The following is a 27,606-nucleotide window of genomic DNA, read 5'->3' as shown; positions in this document are numbered from 1 at the left end:
ATCTCACCGTGTTTTTTTTTTTCTGTTAATTATACTTCTGCTACTATTATGGTTAATTGTATAACCGAGAGTTTGCCTAATTGACTGGTGCGTATACAAAAGTGATTGACAACCAAGAAAAACGAAATAATTTACACCTCAACAACGTGTGATTCGAATACTCGATTATATATAAAAAATAAACTGCTTTCAGCAGTGTATTTATTAATGCACATTTTTTGTTTCTCGCACTTACAGATAACCGTCGGCAATGTTAAAGTGGACCGTGGCCGGACAGAGGGGCGGGGGAACGGCGACGTGGAGACAGACGACGGTGGTAGACAAGTCACCGCAGTGTTTTTCAGAAAAGCCGCGGCGAAGACGACCGTCCAGGATGTCTGGTAAACACGACAAGGAAAACGCCGAGTGCGTGGTAAGTTACAATTTATCATAAAGAAAATTAACATTTTATTTACCAGTCGAGTAGTGCGAAATCAACATTATATACATATAAAGGATAATATAATATGTTTATGTGATGACAGTTAAAGGTTGTGGAATTGATGAGATTGAATAAGTATATAATTTAATATAATACAACCCGAAGCGATTGATTTTGTTTTTGATAAGTGATATTTCCATACACACAGTGAGAAGATGATAGATGATATCAAAAAAGTTATTATATGTAAGACATAATCGTCCGAAGATCAAAAAAGTCACATGTACCTATTATATCTACATAAATATATTATAAGAGGCATTCCTATTTACTCGGAAGTCAATGTCCATTCAGTTCATCATTTTTAAATCCCTTAGGAATTTCATAAAATATTTTAAGCATTAACATTCATTCACTAAATATTTAACACACATACATAATATTTAACACATAATAAATAGATGGGATGAAGCTAAGTTCGTTTATTAAAATGTGTGTTATTTATATCTAATATAGGTATAGCTGGTATAGGTTTATATAGTATTACACAATTTATTTGTCCTTTAAGAATATTCTAATATACTTCTTCGTTAAACAATTACTTTTAACAATTAAACTGATAATTTTTGCTACTAAAACTTTGTGTATTTTATTTTACGTGTCAACTTTTCTGATATTAAAACCGTTATATTTTTGCAAATCTTAGGACGTGTTGACACCGACAGCGAAGACGTGTCGCCGACGTCGTCGAGAGAGCTTAAGAGACGTGAGCAACCACAACAGCCCGGCGGCGGCAGCGTTGCAGATGTCGCCGGGCAGCAGACGAACAAAAAGTCCCTGCACGGAAGTCCATTGGATGCCTGTGCAAAAGAGGTGAGATACTACATAACAAGTTACCGCATTGCGTGATAACACGAGTGCCATAAATCCTTATAATTATCATTTTGTGGCTTTTGCGAACGGTCATTCACTGTCGTGAAAATTAAACTGTCACATAACCGCAGGGCTAGATTTGATAGAAGTAATTAATACTAATACTTAACCTATGCCCCCAAACTTTTTTAGCCCCCTTAGGCTTAAATTGCGAAATGTTTAAGTTTTAAAATGTGAATCCTCAGTCGATATAAAAAAAAAATATTGGCGTTCTAAAATAAAACTATTAATTTTAAAAAAACAAAAAATTGTATACGAGTGTCTTTAATTAACTGTCATAATAATTTAAAGTTTCATGAGACACTAACGTTAAATAATTTATGACTTATATTAATATTTTAGACTAAACATTTAACAGTTTCAAATGTATACAATGTAAATCTAAATTATTACAGATTTCGAACATTCACATTATTTCATTTTAATCGTCTGACAGAATTAGTTTAGTATTTTTAGCTTCAAAATCTTTCTTTCCTGGGCCCCTTAAAGTATAAAACTGACATTGTTAGTTGGTATAACATTATTTCATTAACTGTACAGTGATATAATAATATAACAATAACAATAGTCATGTTAAGACGACATGACAGAGTAAATATCGCAAATAGTTTAGCACGAATAAACCGCACGATTATCTACTCGTGGTACCGGAAACACGCGATATTATTTCGTCAAACGCGTAATAACTTTATTAATAATATATGACCGCACGCAATTACATCAAACGCGACATGGTAGATTTACCAGTGTAATGATATTGTTTACGGCGTTTTACGCGATTAACACGTTCTTATTTGCTTTTTTTGATAATGTCGACAGCATAATTTATATAACCTAATGACTTTTAAAAACTAAAACCGCTAAATTGTCTTGCCCAAAGTCCAAATTATGCAGACATGACCTACATCTCGTGTATACACGGAAGAAACTTAATACATGACGAGGTCTATGGATAATCTTTTTAATACACATAAATATCATACAATTCCATGGCAAATAACGCAATCATTGTAAAAATAACAACAGAGCGGTTCTTTGCTTGCAAATAAAAACATTTTATTTAATTTTATCACCATAGTTTTTACTGTATTATTAAGCTGTTCTAAGACCATTGTTGTGTGATTAACTATATTTAACATTTAAAACAAATATGTATTTTTATATAATATACATTTAAAATCTTGGGAAAGCCGTTCTTAAAAAAAAAAAAACATCAATGTATAATGCACCTTTTGTGTGTATAAAGTGAGGTTTCGTTCATTCTCACATCTTAACTGGCCATGTTTACATCCATTTACACCGTTTTCATTGATGATTTAAGCTCTTCAGGCTCCTCCCGATCAAGGTGGTGGTTTTCGCCAGTTGCGCTGGAACAATTCGAGACACGTCACCTTTCCCACGGAGATAGTGCCGTATAAAACTATAAATACATAAATCCAGCTTGTTCGCACCCGCCACATAGACCTATGCAAACTTTCAATTAACCCGAATACAGTGTCGCTCGTCCAATTACACGTGTCGTTGATAACGAGGCTCTGTTTCCAAAATTAAATCGTTGTTTTGAACCCAATATTATTTTTGGCCGCAGGCGTTCCGGTGACGATATCTGTTGGACGGACGACAAAGTGAAACGGAAAAAGCCGTGTACGGCTGACCACTTGATCTCAACGGCGTACGCGGCTGTCGCGACGTTTGCCTCCGCAACGACAGCGGCGGCATCGGCGGAAGTCACCTCTGCCGCCGCCGTCACCTCCGCGGCCGACGAGCAGCTGTGCGTGTCCATGTCCCCCGCGGAGGAACCGGTTCAGCTGTCGCACAAACGTTTGCCCGCGCTGCCGACGGTTCGGCATCGCAGTCCGACCGACCTGCGCGCGTCCAGGCTGATCGATCGGTATGTGGATCAGATCCGCATGGACGACGTGACGTTCGGCCGCGGCAACGTCGATCGGCTCAGCATCGTGTCGCCGTTGGCTAAGCGACTGGCCGATATCCGATTGCGACGATCTCCCGGTAAGACGACGACGACGACGACGACGGAGGCCTGCAAACGGAAACGATCGTTGTCCGATTGCGAAGACGATTGGCCGCCGACGCGTACGCCGATCGCCGGCAACAAACGGCCCACTGCCGCGTGGTGGTGGCAGTGCTCGGGCGGCGGCGGTCTCACCCTCCCCGATGGCCTCCCCAGTCCGTTCCACTCGACACTCGATCGTAACCGCGGCCCACTTCACCCGAGGCGGACCGGCACGCCCAGCCCTATAACACCACTCCGTCGGCAGCCGGCCGCCGACGATTCCGACGACTATTGGAAGACGCCCGTCGGCCCGTCACTGGCCACCGGTGTCCGCGCCGACCGACTGCTGTCCACCACGTCGTCCACGACCGTCGACGACGAGATCATCTGCTGCAGCGACCCGCGCAGCCCGGCCGTACTGGACGAAACGTTCACGCTCAAGTCCCGCAGGTGTCTGTCGTTCGTTTCTCCGCCGCCGTCCGACTCGTCGGCCAAAAAGCGGAACCGGAAGTCACTGAAAAAGCCATCTTCCGCCACCGCCGACAAAGGTACGTTATTGACTTACACTGTGTTTAAGTCGATTCACCCGAGCAAGCTATTTGCTCGAGGCGAGTAAAATTAATTATTGACTTGTACAATGGAATTTTAGACTTAAAGCGCAGCAATATATGCATTGATTTTACAACGAATCGCGTTTTTTTATTTTTTGGTTTGATAAAACACTTTTTATAGTGGAAATAATGCTTCGATGTTGAACTCTGAGGGTGGTTTCTAGTAGCAAATTAGATTTAGTTTCGGGGTGTTATTCAATAATATTATAATAATGTAAACTGTGGTAGCATGTCACAAAAAATTTATAAAAGTTTATTTAAATGAAGTTTATCATACATTTTTCCATCATTATTATAACCACTATATATTATTGAAGTTAAAAATTGGCTTAGTCGATGTAATTTTAACTTACTGATTTCTAAATATTATTTGTTCACTTTAATATATTCAATATGGTTACACATATGTTCATAATTATTGTAATTCGTGTTAATATCAGGAATATTTAGCTAAAAACGTATTAGAGCCTGATTTCAATACATTTTTGTTTTAGCTTCCGGTCTAGAGGTATCCATTGAATTGAAAGACACAACTCACTTAACTGTATTACGTAAGTATCTATGTTTATAATTAGCATATTCACTTTTTAACTGTTTTGTCTTTTACCTTCATTGTTTAACAAACAAACTTTTGATTGCTTTTGGTGTAGTTAAAAGAGGCAGAAATCTGGTGTGTGCAGATGGTGAACCGCCAAACACTTATATAAAAGTAAGTTTGTCGCCATTGTTTGTTGAAATTGAATATTAGATTAACTTGAGATTATTACTATATAGGTTTACTTAGTACCCGGTAAAGGAACTTGCCACAAGACCCGAGTACGGCACAATTCTACCAACCCTCGTTTCGACGAATCTTTTTCCGTACCACTATCTGAGGAAGATCAAGATAAAAGAATATTGATATCCGCTTGGCACCGAGACAGAATGAAAAGGTAACATTATCGGTACACTTATCATACTTAATAATATATTGTTTTGAATATTTGTTAATACTTTTCTACGATATTTCACAAGAACAGTTCTTTTACATTATTATAACCTTTATAGAGTTTTTCGAATGTGCCCCTTTTAATTTTTAATTTTATTCCGACATTCATAATTTCGATGATTAATAATATAATGTTGGTACCGGCTATGTAGACTTGAATATTTTACGCAATCCAACGTCAATTTTACACACACACACACACACACACACACACACACACAGACGCGTTCACATTATTTACGCTCTAAAAAGTTTAATAAATTAAATTTTTAAAAGTTATAATTAGAGTTCGTATTTTATCTGAAGTATATATCAAAATTTGAAAAACATTCTTACACACACACACACACACACATACATATACATGTTATTTATTATATGTTTATGGCTTTAGGAGTGAATTTAGAAACGTCTTTCAAGCGTCCCGTCAGTTTCTATTTGAGAATTGATTGTTATTGTTTTTCGAAATAACCATTATATATTTGTGCGCATCACGGCCAACGCGCACTTTTAGTCATCGATATTTTATACATAACAACATATACAGCCATTCAATCCTATTACGTACTTTTATAATAAACTCAGCAGTATATCGTAAGCTATACAAGGTTCGTGTTTCGTTTAGAATCCAATACGTTCACCATCGTTTTTCACGAAGATTATCCAATTTTCGGTGTGTATTACTAACGAAACGTTATATAACATATTGGTAGAAACTGAAAATTATAACGACACTTTGTGCGTGAAATTTCGATCCAAAGTCACTATTGACCGATATACGAAACGTCCGATATACTACATATTTTATAGCGTTAAAGGCGGGGATAATTAAATATTAGTTATCCAAACGGCCAATCAAATAAACGTAACTTCCAACGAGAGATTTTCGCGAACGCATTGCACTACAATAAATTATATTCCCAACCGCCCAAACATTGCGTCACGTGAAAAAAAACTCGGGGAAGATTTTTGAAGCAAAACATCACTCACGCGTAATAATCTGCAGTTTTTATAATAGTCGAATAACACTCACATATAATGTGATATAAAGGTCGGACTCATTGCAATATTCGTCGGCATTGCGACGGGTTTATAATATACAGAGTGCTAATATTATCAAGCTAAATTTCAAAATCGCTAAATTACCAAGCTTATTCATCCCTATTTTACATTTAATAATGGATTTATTCTTAGCACATAATATAATTAAATCACTTAAAAACTACTCTTTTGAATTTTAATTTTGTTACATCAATATTTTCAGAAAACTTATCCGTTAAATAATGTACGTTGAAAATAGGGGTTATCATTTGAAAAACAAAGCTTATAACCTAATGGAGCTTCTCCTTAAGTAATACAAACATTTTCAATAATTTTAAAATACTGTCTTTAAATATATTATTTAAAAATTCCAAGAATTAGATTTATAATTAATGAAATATTTTTAAAAAAAAGGGGTGAACGTGCTCGGTGAATCACTCTGTATACTAATGGATATACAAAATCCTATTCACTTAGTATTATAATGGTATACCGTTTGAACACCATTTTTATATAACATATATAAGAGACGGTAATTGTTTGTGCGAACTTGACTTTACGTGCGTCGATAAAAGAAGGGTCGTGTCATAATAATAATAATATTATTATATTCATTATTCTTTGGCATACGTGTAGTGTGTATGTGTATGTGTATGTGTATACAACAATAATATTTTAACTATACGGATATTACATACCGAGGCGTCGGTTGCGTTATATTGTGAAACGGTCCCAGCGGCGGACGCGTCAAATCATATTATATATCATTATTAAACTATAACACTTGGTCGTGTGTATTTACCGGAAAATCATATTATGCCGTATATTAAACGCATATTGTATTATATTGATTTGGTTTGGCGGCCCCGTAGACGCGCTTTCGTTATTACACTGTGAGATTGGTGCACGCGATTTAGGTAGAAAATACAGTCATTCGTGCACACACGGTTTCCACTGGTCTTGACCGAAAACGTAATTAAAAACAATTAAATAAAATGCCGTTTCTCGTCGTTCCACCACCTGACCCCTCGGCACTGGACCCCGAGACCGTTTCAAAGCGCACCGCGGTATATCATATACATCGTCATCGCGATGACGACGGCAAATGTTTTCTCCTTCAAAAATCTCAAACCGACCGGAACGCCATTTATTCATTGGCCCACCAAAGACGACGTGTCTTGGTGCGACGAAACGTGGATAATATATCGCTCGATAAAAACCGAAAAAAAAGTTACGTGAATGTTGAGTGCATATTAGCACGTTATGACCACTTCACAATGACGACGATGACGATCGCGGCGGCAGAAACTCACCCTCGCGCGTCACGCTGTTTATTATTATTTTTCTCATCTTCTCCGCGGCATCGGTAGTCCGATTTGCATTCGCCGTACGACCTATCGTAACCACCGTCATCGTTTCGAGGGATGCTGCCGCCGTGTCCGGGGGTGGGCGATGGGACGGGGGTGCGAAGTGTAGGACAGGGCTGCTGGGGAGGAGTGGCGGCCGATCGATCCCGCGCACACCGCGAACGGCAAGCGTTCAGCGGCCGAAACAAGCCGAGCCAGTCGTTTCTCGTCCGTCCGGAAAGCCGCCGGTTCGTTATCGTTTTCACATTTTTTATTGTTATTTATTTATTTTTTTTTTTTGAACATTTTCTCTCGTCGGTCCGCGAAGTCGACGAAATCGTGACATTATTTAATAAATCGCATACGAAATACCACAACATTTATTATACGCATTATATAATAATATATACGGCGTCATTATCCCTCACAACAACAAAGTCTCAGCTTTGCCCGAAAATATTCATATTATACCGTTTATTTTTTTTTACACAGAAGGAGCGAGTTCTTGGGCTATATGTCGTTTGCAGTGAAAAACGTACTCAAAAAAGTAAGTCATTGCGTGTGTATATTATATTATCGTAGATATTGAGTAGTACAATAATATTATATTATTATTGTTAGTAGTTGACATTAGATGGGTGGGATTGTGTAGACGAAATCGCGATGGATTGTCGTGCAGTTTATGATCATGTCGTAATGTTTGTTATATTATATTCGCTCGACGGCTATCAAATCGCTAAATTATCGCAGTATTAATTATTAAGTTTTCGATTAAAACGAACAATGGATACTGCAATGTATACCGCGAATAAACGCGCTATTTGACGAAGCTCTTCAAGTGTCGAGAGCCCATTGAAATGTATAGCCCTTCTTTTTATAATGTGACACTTTCAATACCTATATATACGTATAATAATAATAATAATAATACGGAGAGCGGTGACGGATGATGAGAGAATTTAAAACGTTTGACCCAATTTTTAGTGATTTATCGTCGCCACTGGTTGTGTGAACAATTAATTATGAAAACCTACTGATCGCTAGCTTTTTGTTTTTTATAGGAAATAAACGGTACGTTCAAACTCGTACCACAGAGTCCCGGGCGAATGCCACCGCACTCGACGCCGGCTCATCGACCGCAAGGTTAGTACTTACTACAATATTATATATTTTCCAATAATGCAAATATACCTACATAACCTACTGAATATTATTTAACCTTGTGCTTGCTTTGTAGACCTGACCGTGGTTAAAACTATACACTGCAGTACCGATGACGAAGAAGAAGACATCATGATTGATGACGAAACTACACCCAGTAACCATTCAGGTGAGTGGTCGTTTTCAATATGTATACGAACAACATAAAAATGTCAATAAACGTAGTGCGAAAAATAAATTGTTTTTTATGTTTTTTTTTTCAGTGTCTGTCAAGGTAAAATGTAGTCAGAAGCCAAAAAAAGACATACTGGCCACCAAAACTGGTAAGTTTACCTGGTAAACTTTTATCTGATTGGATATCTTTTCAAGCACAACTTACTGTCGACCGGTCTGTGTTCTAATTTGCGTAATGCGTTCAATATTATTCATAGCACCTAAAATTGTTTTTTCTCACGCGATTGGATTTATAATAACAATAATTCAAACGACTTGTAATTCGCATGTTCGTATATGTATAAGTAACGGGGCCTTTATTTTATGTTTACGCATATTTCGATTCATTTGATAACGGTAAACGTTCATTATAATACGGTTGAACATTTCTCACGTTTGTTAGCAAGTGTGCTTCCGGAATAACCCAACACAAAGTAATATAGTATTATTGATTTATTTTTCAGGCAACGAAGAAAACAAATTCTTGCAATACCTGGAGTTAGATCCTCCGCTATCGTCTAATAAAGATGGTAAAAGCGGCAGAACTCCGTTCACGATTACCAAACGGCTATCGAAACCTTCAGGATCCAGTTTTGGATTTTCCATAGCGTGGACTCATCCCCCGAGGTAAGAACCTATGCCCACTATAATGATTCTTTATTTTTATTTTATATTAACTAAGAAAAATTTAAATTTTTTTCTCGTGCGTAGGGTAGAGAGGGTGGAGTGCGGTTTGCCTGCAGATCAAGCGGATCTGAAACCCGGAGATTATGTAGTATTCATCAATAAAACTAACGTAGTGATGATGGCCGAAGATGACGTCATGGAATTGATTAAGTAAGTTTATTTATATTTCTGGGTTTACTTTTACGACACCAAACACCTGGTAATTCTAGAATAAGACAGGAGATAAATCAGACTCGAACATCTCTTTCTTCTTTTATACACCTATGGTCCTTACCTATATATCATGACGTATATATACTATGTAAACATATCAAACAGGAATAAATAAGACTTTTTTTTGTATTAAGAGTTAAAAATTTAATGATAATAATGCCAATATAAAATAATATTAAATATTAAACACAGCGTAATCTCTAGGAGCTTATATGAATATTGTTATAAAAATATAATACTTATTTTTAAAATTAATCGAACCCGTTTCTATTAATAGTATTATTCTCAGTGCACGGACCGTAACGTTATGTATAAATGCATAAAATCCAAAACTTTGAAATTGAAAACTAGGTACTTCTTTTAAAGACAAACGATGTAAGTTAATGTTGAAAATCGTTGTTAAATATCACAAATGTTTAATTAAAGAGACAATCTTGTTATAATGCGATTAATTTTAATAACTCAAATTACTTTCAGTGGAATAATCTTTCTCATAAGTACTATTAAATTACAACAATAAAACGTCACAGAAATGAGAAAAATGGTGTAGTGGAGCAGGTCTAACGGTTGAAACTTAACGCAAATTAAGATTAATAGTCACAGTGGACATTAATAGGCACTAAAGACAGTTTTGTATGAATAAAATCCGCAATAATAATAATAATATTGAATAAAAAAAATCGTTCTCTCCCTTAATTTGTAAGACAATACATAATATATAGAGTGATGTTTAAAAACGTTTTACACAAATCTTCTTGTTTTTATCCCTAGAGGGATTTCTTCAAGCGTTTAAATCAATTACTCAAGTTTTTTTCTCTCCAAAAACAACAATGTTAAATTTATTGTCGATGTACTTTGTCACATATTATTCAATAAGTATAACCTTTAGTGTGTTTTCGGTGACAGTAATAAATTGTGGCGTAACTCGGAATAAATAAAAAAATAATGGCATACGTTCTACATTACTTCGGTGTGTAAAGAATTTCTAAAGATTCAAATACGGTATGACAGTGATCTTTTGACTTTTCCGCAACAAGTGTAGGAAACACCATTATTCAACTTTTGGCATATCGCGATTACTTGTTTCATAAATAAAGCTGTTTACTTCCGAGGCCATTAAATAATATTAGGTATATATAAACATAATTATACGGTAAGCCCGGTGTCCTGATCGGTGTGGGGTTTTCAAACGCTAAATATCAAAATTTTTAAATAATATTATTGTAGACCGATCATCTGTTGATTTAGTGGATTCCTATACAGTACGCCTTTTATCTGTCGGCTATTTTATTATAAACTCAAGTCGATTATATTCAGAAAAATAGGTCATCCCCTCATTCACCCTAATGAATTGTATCTCTGCCGGTTCACACTACCTACATGCACGTTGCCTTTCATTAAATATTGTGTGTTTAGTGTTTACCAGCATTATTAAATTAATTACAAAATCTACAAATACATATATAATAAAATAAACAACTAATTTAACAATAGCTATATAAGCTATACTCGTAACTTTATTCTGTACGAAAACCGCAAAGAGGCGAGTTTTTCGTTTTTCAGCTGCGTTTGTAAATTTAAAGTTTGAACATATCGAATTCGATGTTGTACCAACACTACTATGAAATCAGTTATTGGTTGTATTATACGTTATTATCTTTTACTCGTAAATAACGCACACAAACTTGGCATGATCATAGTGTATGTTTTTTTTCTTATCTACGTCATGTTATATCGTTGTATAATTTATTCAACTATATTTCAATCGATTTTCCCTACATTGGTAGGTTGTATTTATTTTTGAACGCTAAACACTAAGATCGTTTCCAAATGTGATCCAGCAACGAGTTTAGAATAATTTAAAATAACCTAACCCGAATACACATCGTCATATCATATTCACATTTTGTATTCGTTTTTTATACGGCGACTAACGGTAAAATAACCATGTGAATATTATTATATAATTTAAGCTCGGCACCACATGTTTTTTTTTTATTATATTTTACCACAATCTGCGCTCACAGCAAATATATTTAAATTAGAGCAATTTCAGACAAACTAGATAGTATAATATAGTGTTTTTTTGGTTTTTTTTAATGAAAAAAAAAAAATAGATAGCTAAAAATATTTTTAGAAGTCAAACAATCAGGAAAGGAAAAAATTTGCTAGAAAATATAATATGGATACATATTATACTTATCTTCAAATACAAATAAACTATACCAATATTATAAATACATATGCTCGTTTGAGTGCTGCGATTTAAACAGATTTGCACACACCATGCCTTTATTAATAATGTATTATACTATATTATTATTTCATCGTAAATATTCGTCTTTTAATGTAAATATTTACCATGCGCAGGAGGCGTATCGAATGTAAATTAAGTATAACTTTTATTTACAAACTGGAATAACGTGCGATTTGTACGAATTATTGTATCCATCGGATTATGATTAGAATAATAATTAAACACGGTTTTCTGCTAACCATTATCAACGATAATTTATCCAAAATTTCATCATTTATATAGCATCAAAACCTATACTCGAAAAAAATACAGATTAAAATAATTTTGCTTATAACAAACTGTCCTACGTCATAACGCCTTATCTCCCACGAGTCCTACGTAATTATAAATTATAAATTTCGAGTTATACGTTTTTTCTTAGTAATAAAAATTGCAGCACAATATTTTACGAGTAAACATGTCAACGTTTTAATTTTATAAAGCGCAAATGTAGCGCAAACCCTTGTAAAGAAAAATCTTAGAGCTTTTCCAATGACTAATAATTCTACATTAACGAACACCTTATGCCTTTCAGGATAAAATAGCCTGTAAGTACAAGATTAATGAGTGCAGAGAATGTCTCTTATTTATACTCTTGCTATTTTTTTCAATTCTCTCACGATTTTACTTGAATTAAAAATTTCGTTTCTGTGAACGTATTTATTTTACCACTTTTTTTGGGGGGGAGGGGGCTTTGGTTTAAATTATAATACATTTTACTTTGTGTAGACAGAACAATTTTTAAAAATGTTAAAAATCGAACACGAAACTAGTTGGATTACGTTTATATTCATACTTTTTATTTGTATTAATTATATTCCCTACCGCATAATTGAAAACCGTTGTTCAAAAAGAAAATCGGCTTAATATTAGTAGGTACCTATATAGTGTTATTGCGTGGAAATGAAAATAAAAGTGATTGATTTATTCATAAGTATTCGCAGAATAAATTTCTAAAAAAATTTGAATCAAAAACATTAATTCGATATCAATAGTTACTCGATATGCTTTTAAAATCCATTTATAATAATATTGTATATAATATATACCTAATATCTCAAACGTCTCAATTATCATAAATACAAATAACAATAATTATAAAATGATACAATTCAAAATATGATAATGACATCCTTTTTTTTCTTTTTCGTATAGATCGTGCGGCAATCAACTATCCTTGGAAGTGTACAACAAAACTACGACTACTAACCGAAGGAGAAATCAACCACCTCCCCGATCTGCGTCCACGCCGGGCGTACTCAGCTTAGCCGCCGCCGCGGTCAGTCAAAGCGACACGACCGTTTCCCTGCAAGAGCCGCCCAGAAGACGATTTCACATACCTCAAGTGACGTTCACGTCCGAGGTAGGTTCCGGCGTTGTCGTGTGATTTCCTACTGCCATATATTATATTATTATTATAATATATATTATGTTGTTTTGATGCTTCAAACCGTTTTCTATTTTTTTTCCGTTTGTAATCAATACATTTTGTTTGTAAATAGTTTCCTTTCATTATTATTATTATTTTGTTTTTGTCTTCGACGTGTACGCACGTTTGTTATCATTATAATCATATTATTACTACTACTACTACTATTATTATTATTATTATTATTATTTTTATTATTTATTATTATTTATAATTATTATTATTGTATGGATACGCCAAGAAATGAAAAATTGACGTATTTTCGTAACCAGCTAAGCCAGTATTAAAACTATGATACCTATCTAGTAACTACCTATACGCAGATGCCAGTACACCACAGTAATAGAAAACTGATTGGGAGAACCTTTTCAGGGTTGTAAAAATGTACTAATATTAAATAATAACGGTATTTAGTAATCCCCAGTCGGTTTTACATACACTACTATTACAACATTATAATATGATATCGAGTGACCAGTATTTTTGCATTATCATCATTTTTTATTTATTTTTGTAGACAACAGTACACACCCGCAGAATATTGTTTTATGTTTGTTCTCGTTTATGTTTGTATTATTTTATACATTATTATTTTTATTTGATTGTTGCATGCGGCCGATGCTCGTCGTTATTTGTTCCTCTCATTCGTTATAAGTGTGTTTGTACGTTTTTTTTTTTTTTTTGTTCAATGAAAAAATTTTCACGAACAACTTTTTAGTATTATTTTTATTATTATTATTATTATTATTTATTTTGTATCTTTTTTTTTGTATAAAACGCGTTTAGTTATTTTTTTTGTTCCATAAATGAGTTGTTTTTATTTATTAGTAATTTATAGCCTAAGAATGTCGAGCAAACATTTTATCCGAGCGCTCCTCTTTCCTAGCTCAAAGTAGTTTTAATTATATACGTAGTCAATCATTTATTTTATTGCTCAAAACTATTTAGACGGAAAACATTAAAACGTTCGCCTAGGTTTGTGAAAAAATATTAAAATTTAATCATTTAATGATAAAGGTATTACTTTAAATTGGGTGACAATTTATTTAACCATTTTTGTGTTCACTAGCGTGTTTGAATGTTAAAATTAAAATTAAAATTATATTGCACTCAGAAAGTGAATCCGAGCGAAACACAATTTAATATTTATACTGCAATTAATATTCCTATAGTAAATAAAATATGAACTTAAAAATAATAATTGTCAAAGTTAAAAATGATATACAGTTGGAATTTTTGGGCTTTGGTATCTGAGTGCATATAATTATTATAAAGTTCATGACGTTACGTCCCCATGTAACTTTTTCTGTGCGAAACAGTAATAACATTTTAAGTGAGCACTTAACGAAAAAATCTAAATGCACTATAAGTACTTTGACTAATGGAGGCATAAACTTGTTGATGAAACATAAACATAATTCACTCCGAGTTAGGGATTCGACATTTGTAATGGGACACGAACTTCAATTATAATTATTTTTAGTAAATCAATTAAATATCTAATTCGGTTTTTTTTTTTAACTACTGCATGTGTAGTCTCGCTTAATTCAATCGTCTTGTTCACAAATTTTCAATTATTATACTAAACTGTATATAACTATGGTTTCTGGAATTCCACTTAATAATTGATTGATAATTTATATAAAAGTTGATAAAATAAAACATTTGCATTCTATTAAACGTGAACAATCTTTCGATAAAAAATGAAGTCAATGAAATTTTTTTGTTTTTAAAACATTTAAATTGTCGGTATAAAATAAAACGAGAAGTTTATACTTTAATACTTTATACGACATTGTACTCATAATTAAAGCTAAGATATAAATCCTAAGTATTAGCGTGTTTTTTTGCGACATTACAAATGTGGTTATTATATTTTATTACGTCGTTTGTGTTGATACAAATGATCTATTTTTCTTTTGCATATTTTTTACATATTTTGAGTTTAACGAAAATTACTGTGCATTATTTTAACATGACAAATTCATATTTTATGATATATTTATAATTTAATCAAAAGTACTTAGAGTAAATCTAGATGCGACATCATATTACGCTCTTAAGTCTGTGATTTTTTTTATTGGCGAAAAATACGTAAAAGTGCTATGGATTTATTTAAAAGACTGACAAAAGTTATTAAGCTTATTAAATAAAAATTAACTTCATCAAATCTATTTTAAATATGGAAGATGCTTTTCCTTTATAGAACGATATTTTGGAAAATATTGATTAATTCGTTGTATTTTTTTTATGTTTATGTTGGGTATTTTAACAAAATTAAATGTATGTTTTATTTTTTTATACGGTATTATAATAAATTTCATCCCCACATCCCTCAGTTCACATTTATTGTCCGCTTGGAAATAAATAATTTAGAAACGTTTGCAAGTTTAATGTAACGGAGACAAAAAAGGTAACATCTAGCTATACTTATAGTGTTATTTTAACGTAGTTCAAAAACAGCCTTTTCATCCTATTCTGTGAAAACTCGACTCTGAAGTACATTCATTAAACATGAAAAAACACGTAGTGCATAGCCGTTGATTCTATTGAAAATGACATTATTCAAATGCAGCACTAGTTTAGTTTAAATTATTCGCCAGGCGTTTATAAATAAAATAATGTATTATGCAAACGAATAATAATGTTCATTCTGGTTTGACTTTTAAATTGGATTGGTAGAATGAAAAACCGAAGATATTATTATTATGAGAATAGAACCTATTATAAAAGATGAATGTTCCATGCTTCATTTAAATGACAAGCTATATTAGCATAAATAAATTAACCACCAACAAAAAAAAAAATAAAATATGAATCGTTAATAATATATAATTATATATTTATTTTATTTAATTTGTTGATATAGGTAGTTCATAGTATTTTTGTGGTGATACGTAACTCAGAACTATATTACATTGTTACCTACTTACAGTCTATAGAATATGGTCGTTATAAAGATATAATTTATGTATTATAATGTACAAATTATACAATTACTATTATATTGGATAATAAAAGAGAAGAAATTGTTTTTAAGTCGTCTCTGGTTAGTTTTCTAGACGTGATTATGATCTATAGACTTTGATGTTTTTTTGCCGATTTTTCAATGAAATTTATTTATTTATATTATCATCAAATATATTTAAAATAAAAAAAGTACCCATAATATTATGTCATATAAACAGCGAGCCAGTGTAATCTCATTACGTATAGCTGTTTATTTTGCACGAAGAAGCTATCTCAGCGCTGTTCTCTGGAATTTATTTTGAAGAATTACAATTTTTTAAATTTTTGTTCGGAATATGACATAATAATATATAATATATTATATATGTTCGTCGTTTTAGTGGTCTTACGGATTGCAGTATACCAAAACCACAGTAAAGAACATTTAATCTTCGGAGTTGAGCTGTGGCTTAATAAAGGAAATAGGATTTTCATCTCAGTGTATCTCTTTGATTTAATTAACGCGTATTATCTAGGTTAAATTTTCGTGTAATAATTATCATGATGATATTTAGATACCTGCGCGCTTCATTATACACTGTAAATTAACATTATCGCAAATTCACCGTTTAAACATCTTGCGCATGACGTTTTCGTGATATAATTAAACAAGCCATTAATCATTTTCGATAATATGCAAACCAAATGTGATACACATTATATTGTTATATTGTACACAACATTATCTGAAGTGGTGTCCTTGGGGAGAGGTGAAGAAGGATTTCAGACCTTACTTCAAACTTTAGCGGAATGCCCCACGTGTACAATATAGATTAGCTGGCCAATACAACGCAACACATGACGACACATTTTAAATAAATTATTCCCAAATTATTTTGTCATTGATTTATTATGCGCAAAGTAATAGTTAGTACTTCTTTCATTGCATGGCCATCGACGAGCTGCTACACTAGTCCACGAATGTATCATAAAATATTTTTCTTTCGTTTTTTATTATTTGGACAAATTTTTGTTCACAACATTACGTACACATATTAAACAATGAGCGAATCATTATCAATAGGAAAATTTTGGTATCTAAAGCTATGTGTTGTGCAATAATTTCCATTAATACCAATTTAAAAAAAAAAATACGAAATATAATAGCATAATAAACTTATATATGTGACGGTAAGTAAACATTAAATAAAATTACTATGAAATGATTTATTATTCTAAATTCTTGTGCTAATTTTTTAATTGCCAAACTCTTGAAACGTTGGAACACTTTAATTAGATAAATACAATTTACAGCAATTAATTTTTTTAGCGTTTGACATCTTGTAAATATAAAAATTAATTACAAATAATTATGGAATATAATTTTGTGAACTCCAATTTGATACAACCCGAAAAGAATTAAGTTTAAATAATCTTAACATAGTTTGATGAATATTTTCTAAGTATTTATATTTAATGATGTTTAATTAAGTCCAAAACAAATAATATTTGGTACAATAATGTAGTAGTAGACAGAGAGGTGTGTCTTTAAGCTCTGTGATGCCGTGTCTGACAAAATCCTGTATTTCTATGAACCATCTCTTCTAAGATAGAGTGCTATAATCTGTACTATAATTATCGCAAATGATCATATATAGTGTACAGGTGTATGATCGATCCCCTACACTTTATATCTATCTCGCGAATGCATCTGCGGTATATCCGTTTATGATCATACTGTGTGTCGATGCGAGCACATAATGTGGAACACACTATTCTAGTTCACGTAAAATAACATAATAAAATAATACAATTATTATTTCATACCCACTTATAAGTTAAAATATCTTGTAGGTCCGTGGTCTCTTTTACGTTTTATAGTGTGTATTTGATACATGATTTTTATATACATGTTAACTTATAATAATATAAATATAAATATTATGTATTATATTTATGTTATCAAAGCTCTTCAAAATATTTAATATTTACTAATATAGTTGAACATTACAGATAATAAAATAGTATCTAATAAAAAATATTAAATTTTCAAAACACAATTTACATAATGTTTAATTTTTGATCAACCAGATAAAACTAATTTGAAACCTGGAAAAGCGTAATTTAAATTATAATTGCTTATTTTAACCTGTACATAAAAAATTTAGACAAATTACATTACATCATTATTGCAATAATATCAAGATCTATAACTCTTTGTCAGATTAAAAAATACTGTTATTATTTTCGATTGAGATAAGATTTTAATTTTATAAATGTACAAAAATGTCAAAATATACCGAAAAAACCGTATAACTTATAAAAATACAAATTATTATTATTATTTTTTTATATAAATACAACAACCATTTTTTTGTTTTATAAATAAAAAAATGAACCAAATTAAAAATATAAACATACATTTTCCCACAATATTGTGTTAAGGTTTTTAATGTTTTCGTATTACATAACTCGTAATCATTACCCATTAAACAAAACAATATTTTCAGAAAAAACTATGATTTTCACAATATTATATGTATATCGTTATTATTTTTTTTTTATTTGTACAAAACCTTATGTTTTTTATTTCATATTCCAAAGCAGAATGTTTTTACCGTAATCTCAACATTTAAAAATGGTATTTCGGACGAGTAGAGTTTAGCCTTTGTATTATATAAGTTTTTAAAGTTTATAGACTGTAAGTGGAGTGGCACTGCGTTACCCCAGAAAATGCAATCGGCTGCCACTAAAATACAGCAGAACACACTGCAGAACGGAATAACTCCCACTTGACGTTCGTGCAGGACTTTTATGACTTATTAAGATGGGATTGTTTGCTGTAGAGTGTAGACCCCACCGATCTAGAAAGTCTGAACACCACAGGACGTATTGTGTAACGCTCCTGCAGTCGATTATAATTTTGTTTATAAGAGTTTTACGACGTGTATTTAAAAATCAATGATTTGGCGCTCGTTCGAGAACGTATGGTCATGCAGTGCGTACCTACAAAAACGAAAAGACAACGAGGACATCAATGTAAATAATTGTAATGCTAATCTTATGTTACATAATAATTACAAGAAATCGTTTTAGCGGAATGACAAGAAAAAATTATAAATATATAGATGAATACTTTGTAGTACGGTAATGAAATGCATCCCCGAATTTGGCTTCCATGTGTTTAACCAGAGATCGTCAATAAATGTATCCTCTCAGTCAAACGCTAACTATTTTGTCAATTTATCTTGTTTTTATGAGAAATAATAATATCTTTATAAATAATTATCTCAGTTTATTATTTATTTATTAAAAGGTATTTTTTTTTCACTTTCGAGAATCTTAAATTTTCAATCATAAAAGCCGAGTCTGCCATCGTGACGTTAGACAACCTAACTGTAAATAATAATTATTGAATGTAACTGTATAGAGAGAAATGGCACTGACGTTAATTAATTATAGTTAAACGTTTTTTGTTAAGAACTTATCCGGCGATATGGACTCACAACTGAGGTGGATTCATCAACTTCTCACGGCTGAGCAACAGTTTGTGTTATGTTTGCAATTTGGTATTGGGAGGTATCTGTTGCCGTTGGCCGAGCGCAAAGACGTACTCAAATCTAAAGAACACGCTGCTCTATTTCAAAACGTTCAAGAGGTATACAATGTATATTATATTATCTTACATTTTTTCAACAATAATTTACATACTTAGTTGATGGAACGGTAACATTGTTATTTATTTTTTAATTAACACGTAACTACGAAACTATATTGAACAGACTCTCAAACTTTTTCCGCGTGTCATTTAATAATATAAGTATGCGTATTTTTTATCAGTGACGTACCACTAACGACGTAAAACTAAGTTATTCAAAATTATAAGTCGGTAAGGGCTTGAAGTTATTCTTGAAATGTTTTTTCGCGTGTGTGTGTATGTGTAAATATATAATGAGCACAAAAAACAACTAGCCACATTTTTTAATCTCGATTTACAGTGAGTTATAATATACACCCTCGAATAAATTAATATCTCTCAACTTGTTTCGCTTTAATCGTATACTTTCGGATGTTAGTAAGTACTACACGAATTTCACCGATGTTACGAATGCTACGATATTGTTAGGTACAATACATAAATGTTGTAAACTAGCACGTTTAAAATATATACAATCATATTATTACTATAACGAATATGAAATAATGATACAACAATTGCGATATCGAATCGTCCATTTAAATGGGTAGTCCGGATATGCTAGGGGCATATATCACCCTCCCTCGGGAATTCCTGGCATGATGCCTCGGGGAATATACAGTTATGATATTATTTTCAATATTAATTTGTCGTTTTGTGGATGCAGCTGCTGCGCACCACGGAGGACACCCTGGAGCGCATAATCGACAACGACTGGAAAATGTTGGCACGGAACACGTGCAAGACGTACGTGAAAAAAATCGATCAAATGAACGGAGCATATTACAAATATTGTAAGGGCATCATTCACGCAGATTGCGTGCTTGTGGAAAAAATACGAAATTCCAATTTTCTAGAATTGATTAAAGACCCACCCATACCTGACCGTAGGCCAGATTTGATCACGTTTATTCACAAACCATTAGAGGTAAGTACCTACCTACTTTATCCCTATTTACTTTATACATACATACTGCTTATGCGTATTTATACCAACCTATGCGATAATTAATTTTAACATTTTTTTTACTATATGACGGTTAACATTATTGAATATATTACGTTTAAACGCCACAATACCTATTTACCTATATCTATAATGTATAGAATACATTATAAAAAAAAATATACACTCAAAACACGGTAGTACTATTTTAAGATTATATTGAATATAATGTGACATAATCATACTATTTTCAAAAACAAAATTTACAATCTTTCACGTAAAATTAAGCGTTGATATTGCACATTTAAGGTAAAAAGATGTTTCTCAGTATAGATGAGAAAAATGATTAGGACATTTTTCATACATACATTAATAAACATTAAATTAATATAAATTATTTACTCTGTATTATACAGAATGATTCATTAAGCATGGTAAACACTCTCATTTTTTCTTTAAAAATACATTTTTTCAAATTCTAACGTTTTAAATTTTTATATAAATTTAAACTAGTCTTTAAGAGTTTATCAATAATTATAATTGTATACCATTAAACGAATAACCTGTAGCAAAACAAAAATGTTTTATTCAAATTAACTAACTTTTTCTACAAAAAATTATTAAACTGACAGTTTTTTTGAAAATATTTATAATATCCAAACCAATGAGTAACTTCTGAGTTTTTAAAATGTATATAATAAGGATGATAATATAGTCCTTACAAATATTTTGAAAAAAATAAAGTTTATTAAATATTATAGTCAAAACTGTTATAGCTACTTAGAAAAATTGTAATTTCTTACAACTATCTATACATTATGTATTATTATTTTTAAAAAAATTTAAAATGTATGCTCTACAGACACATTGGTGTATACAAAAATACATATAAAACCTATTGGCCATTGCACATATTTGTATTAATAATCCCTTGATTTTTTTCGACACGCCAGTCAAACATTATACAGGAAGGACAGTCAATTAACAAATAATTTTAATACGTTTTTATAAGTTATCAATAAATAACTCGTCTATTGTTAAAAAAAATAATTTTCGATTGCATCTGGGATATCAGTTGTAAATGTCTTGGAGGTTTTGGCAATTTAAAGTGTACATTAATTATTAATTTTCAATAATACATAAGCTATTATACACGTGGTTAAGTTTATATATTTCGCGATCATCTCGGTTATTTTTAATCGCCAGTACTATGGTAAATATTTTATCAACACACTTATCTATACCTGTTTATATCGCTTATAAATACTTGGAAACTTTACATTATAATACATATTAAACACAATATATACATGAAGTAATTGTGACGTCAAATTATAATACTACGTACTCTGTTTTTTATCATATGGTTTTCAGCATTACAGAAACATATTAAAATGCATGCAACTCATTCAGATCAACACCGAACACGATGATGAAGGTTTTGAAGCGTTGTCACACATAGTCCACGAAATGCAGGTAAGATTATAATGAATTATATTATTATCCTTTATCCGTTGTACCTATGATGTAAGGGGCGGCCCACTAATCGGCCAAAATATACCCTTCCCTTTTCGGCCACTATCACTTTCTGGCTACCACACTTTTCTTTAAAATGTACAATTATAACAACTTTAATGAACTTTATACGATTGTATCCAAAACTATGTTTTTTTTTATAAAAAAATTATTACCTAATACTTTTTGAAAAAATAATAAAATAAAATAATTGGTAATACAAATGTTGTATTTAAATTATAACTGACCTAAAACAATTTAAAAGTATCTGAATGCTGATATTTGATAATAATTTTAATTATACTGTAGTGAGGTTATTTATATAGTGATATGTGTCATTAATATAAACTATAATGTTTAAAATTCTATAGGTAAGATTATATTTCTTCGCTATAAATGGTATTATTGGACTGCTATATAAGTTATGATGACGTCGACCAAGACTTTAAAACGTCATAATAATACTATTGTACGATATTAATATTGATTTAATACGTAATTTAGACGACATATCGATTTATAACTGTGGAATCCGGTTTAATGGAACCGGAAGTGGATGGGAAGCCTTTACTGTCTCTCAATGATTTAGAAGCCCGTCTGGTGTTTACTAGGTGCAAGGTCAGTATGTCTACCATTGCAATAACAATGACAATATTAAAATATCGTCATCACAAAGTGTGGTTCGAGGCTCTTATATAATATCATACATTTAATAACAACAATTCTTTCGATTTTTACCAGCCTTTTACATTGAACACGCCAGACCGCCATTGGATATTCGCCGGTGACCTAAGCCGCGTAGAAGGACGATCCGTCAGGTCTTACTGGGCGCTATTGTTTTCCGACATTTTGTTGTTCACCAAAGTCAGTAGGGACCGAGTGTTATTTGTCACCGATGAACCCTTGCCATTATCCTCAATTGCTCAAACACAGTTCTCTGTCAAGAAAAAAGGTAAGTAATTTTTTATTAAATTGTTAAATCAAATCTATTTATTTTCATTACGACATAACAAATGAATACACTTACAAACGTAAGTCACACAACATCACTTATAGTCAAGGATTGTCCCTGTCCACCTAAATACTATAGATAGTAGATAGATAAATTTATAATTTTAGATATAAGATATGCATTTAACATTTTTCAAAAGATACTTTTTATGCATTTAGATACTAGATACATTTTTTCAAATAATAATTACTCTTTTATCAGAAATAAAAAATATAAACTTACAAATTTAATAATATAATTAAAATTTAAAATGTATTGTATGATTGATTATTATTTCAAGTATAAGCTATTTATTTTTAATAAATTCAATGGTAATGAAAAAAATTATAGTTACCTATATTATACCGATATAGTCTATATATAATAATTAATATATATATATATATATTAATTATTTTAGTATTATACACCAATCTACGTTAATGATATGATTTTTTACAATTGCATAAATACTTTTTACTGTAAGTACACTGCAAATCAAATTTGTGTATTTAAATATATATATTTATCTTCATTTTTATCTAGTGTATTAATGTTGTAAAAAGAAGATACAAGATACAATAATTAGTATTTTTAATGAAACGCGATTCACCTTATTGTATTAAACAGTATGGTATGATAAATATTCCCGTTCCACGGGGAAAATATTCCTTTGGGGGAAAAATAATACGTGTTATTACTCTAAACTGTTGACGTTTCGTGTTTAAGATACGACTAGTAACCTATGTGTAGGTAATTATACATGTTTTCGAGACACGTATTTTCGTCGTTGCAGATACCGAATTCCGGTTGGTAATAAGCAATGGATCGGACACGTCATCGTGTCACAGTAGTCCGGCCATGACCGGATGCAGCCCTCTGTTTACCGACCTGTCTGGTACTCTTTCAAGACTTCCTAAAAACAAAGGAAGAGTAATCGTGCTTCGAGCACCCAAAGCTGAACTGAAAGCTGTGTGGCAAAATCTCATTCAGAGACAAATGTAAGTGACGCGTGTAACATTTCAGACCGTTGGAAATTAATTGAACAATTAAGATTTAAGGACAATGTGTAGTTGTATGATCCCCTGTCGCCCATACCAGTTTTGTGACGTAAAATTAAGACGACCTTGAACTCGTGTTAGGAGTATTAGGTCCGCGTTTCTAGTAATGGCATTGCAGGTCATTACTTATTACACAGTCGAATGATTATAGGTCAATCAATGATAGTACTCAAATGTGTACTATTTAATATAATAAAATACAAAAGTTATTTTAATGTAGTACTTCTAATACAACCAAACGATACTACAAAAATTAAATTAAATCATTGCGCTAAATATAGAAACTACATACACGCGATATTACTGATTCGTAAGTGTAGCTTATATGTAATAACATTTAAAAAAACATTTTTTATGTTTATGAGTTTTTAACAAGTTGGAAATTTCTAGCAACTCGTCTGGTGTAATGAATATTTATTAATAAAATTAACGAGCTTGAAATACGTTGGTATGGTTAATAAGTTAAGAGGGGAAGCATGATTGAGAAAAACTTTCTTGCAACTAAGCTGCAATTCTTAAACAATACCCATAATTGCCACTTCATCTGTAATTTAATATTTTATATATATATGAAAATAAACCTACAATTCAATTGTTGACTACTACACTAACTCTCTCTCCCGGCCCTCCTCTCACCAACCTTCAACACTAACACCATCCCTTCTCCCAAACACCCTTCAGAATAATAATAATTAAGACAAAAATTTGAATATCTTAAGAAACAAAAAAATACCACTTAATGCACTAATAATATTACAAAACTTAAAAAAGCCCTTATGAGTTATTTTTTAATAAAATGATAAAAAAAATATTTAGAAAGATATATTTATAATGTTCAAATTCGAGCGATTCAGTTATTGCGATAGATGCCAACCGTAAATAAAACGATTTATTTATATGTACTCCTATAATCGTATATATTATCTAACTGCCTACACGTACCTAATAACAAAGATTTAATTTACCAGACCGCTGTGCAGCCACCGACACTTTTGTCTTGAACAAAGAGGTACATATAAATAGGTAAAAATTGTTATTTTTTAGCTATCTTAGTACGTTAACTAATAGATAAAACATAAGTAATACAAATAAACTACACTTATTTTTTGCCTTTCTTATCAATTTGCAGCTAAATGTACTAAATTCAAAAAAAAAATGACTTAAAATTATAAAAAAATGCACAATATTTAATTTTTAATTTTTTTGTTGTATTTACAGAACAAAATAAATGTTATGCCCGGAAAGCAATGTCTTGGGAAAAAATGCATTTTTAATTTAAATCTACATCATTAGTTAATACTTGATATTAATAAATAATAATCATATCGATATAGTAATTTTATATTTATTCGATATTCTGTATAGTATTGTTATCTTGTAAAAGGGTACCTAAATTATCATTTTTTTACGTTTTACAGATTGATGCTGGACAAAAACGCATTCGTGCCGGACGGTAAGTTTAACGGACCGTCGTCGTCGGAACCACCGGACTCGCCGGACGACCTGTTGGCCAACTCGCTGGCTACGCTGGACGACGACGTCTACGCGGACAGGCTAAAGGTACAGTGTAAGCTCTCGCTAAGCAACCCGACCACTCCCACCGGTACCGAGCCCGATGACTGTTATCCCGTCCGTCCGCCGTCCTGAGATTCGGTTTCCCGGCCGAATAGATGCTGCAGCCCCACGAGGTTCTAGATAGCACTATTACTGCCGTTCGGGCCCGGAAACGACGGAGGGGTCCCTTAAATGTGCAAAAAATGCACTCTTCGTTAATCGCATACAACATACGTATATCCTATTTACGAGCCTATTTATTTATTTATTTATATTCTCATCAAGGTTGTTGAAGCAGAAAATTCGGAATATTGGCAATTTTCGTTATTATTTGAATGTATATTGTATATTATATTAATAAACGTTAGTGTGATAAAGAGTAAAAATAATTTAAAATTCTAAAATAACCTAATCTACTATATACAATTAACTACTAAAACTACTAAAAGAAATGATTATTTCAAATATTACCTGTAATGGTCTGATTAAAATGTTGTGCTAAATGTTTGTATTCATTAACCTTTGGTATTTGGGAAAACAATTTAACGTTTAAAATATACTGTTTATTATGACAAAATATGTTTTCGTTTTTTGAATAATAGTTCTAAAATTATTTTTATTTTTACGGTTGTTAAATTAAAAAAAAAAAAAATTTTTTTTTAAATAACCTAGAAAAGAAGTTAATAATTTCATACACAAATTCAAAATAGTAATCGGACATTGAGAAATACATAAACTAACATTCCACTTATTGTTCAATATCACAAGAAATATTAATTGCTACAACAACCTTAAATAACATATAAATACATAATATAATTTTAGTTCTCGATCGGCAGACCGTATAACATATAACATAACGCGTACACGTGGTGCCGATTACACGAACAATATATAGTGCCAAAAACATCAATCGTTCGCTAAACGATTTTTTGGTAGATATTTTGAACAAATAACTATCAATTTTGATTAGGTTTTTTTGTATATAGTGATTTGTTTATCAATGAACTATTTTTATTAATATAATACAATAATATATATACTAAAATATAAATCGATAAATCATTAACAAATAATTAATAATATGTTATTTTTATGAATAACCATACGTTACGGTATAAATAAATTAATTAAAATTAGCATTTGCAACTGGTTATTGATCTAATCGTCCCTCATTCTCGCCGGGTGCATAATATATCGCAAAGAATAATATTGTGCGGTAATAGTAGGCACTACTTCGATGAAACTGCGATTTCCCAGAATATCGAGTGTGGACGGACATACGTTAAAATATACAGTTGGGATACGCCTTAACGATTTTTTTTTTTTTATTTAGAAATGAATGCTACATAATATTACATTGTCCATTATTATAAATGCTAAAAGTATTATACCTATAGCTTCCCCGTGCGATGAACGACCTATATACAGTTACATAGTTTTCATCCTTCTAAATAGCACAGTTATAATATTAAACATAACCTATATTGATTGTATATTAATGCATGTTGTACTAATTATGTTGTTCAGTGGCGTATCT

The 27,606-nt window shown here is 31.8% G+C and overlaps 1 protein-coding gene across 3 annotated transcripts in view; it reads left to right on the top strand.

Annotated features, from left to right (window-relative positions):
* The window catches only part of LOC113555024, a 55,218-nt gene that overhangs the window by 14,067 nt on the left and 13,545 nt on the right, over positions 1-27,606 (top strand). For 2 of the 3 annotated variants that reach the window (XM_026959303.1, XM_026959301.1), the window contains exons 2-21: positions 238-412; positions 1,128-1,294; positions 2,943-3,916; positions 4,474-4,530; positions 4,630-4,688; positions 4,754-4,911; positions 7,847-7,901; positions 8,416-8,497; positions 8,592-8,684; positions 8,779-8,838; positions 9,193-9,355; positions 9,440-9,565; positions 13,080-13,287; positions 19,784-19,960; positions 20,667-20,927; positions 22,320-22,421; positions 22,965-23,078; positions 23,202-23,412; positions 24,248-24,452; positions 25,931-26,072. In XM_026959303.1, coding sequence (XP_026815104.1) covers positions 251-412; positions 1,128-1,294; positions 2,943-3,916; positions 4,474-4,530; positions 4,630-4,688; positions 4,754-4,911; positions 7,847-7,901; positions 8,416-8,497; positions 8,592-8,684; positions 8,779-8,838; positions 9,193-9,355; positions 9,440-9,565; positions 13,080-13,287; positions 19,784-19,960; positions 20,667-20,927; positions 22,320-22,421; positions 22,965-23,078; positions 23,202-23,412; positions 24,248-24,452; positions 25,931-26,072 — 3,576 coding nt within the window. In that variant the 5' untranslated portion in view covers positions 238-250. Of the gene's footprint in view, positions 1-237; positions 413-1,127; positions 1,295-2,942; positions 3,917-4,473; positions 4,531-4,629; positions 4,689-4,753; positions 4,912-7,846; positions 7,902-8,415; positions 8,498-8,591; positions 8,685-8,778; positions 8,839-9,192; positions 9,356-9,439; positions 9,566-13,079; positions 13,288-19,783; positions 19,961-20,666; positions 20,928-22,319; positions 22,422-22,964; positions 23,079-23,201; positions 23,413-24,247; positions 24,453-25,930; positions 26,073-27,606 lie in introns of those variants that run through there. The other variant, XM_026959302.1, reaches the window with a different exon arrangement.

The sequence above is a fragment of the Rhopalosiphum maidis genome, chromosome 2 (genome assembly GCF_003676215.2).
Source record: "Rhopalosiphum maidis isolate BTI-1 chromosome 2, ASM367621v3, whole genome shotgun sequence".
Lineage (NCBI taxonomy): Eukaryota > Metazoa > Arthropoda > Insecta > Hemiptera > Aphididae > Rhopalosiphum > Rhopalosiphum maidis.
The sequence above is the reverse complement of the archived record's forward strand: the minus strand, read 5'-3'. Positions and strand labels throughout refer to the sequence as shown.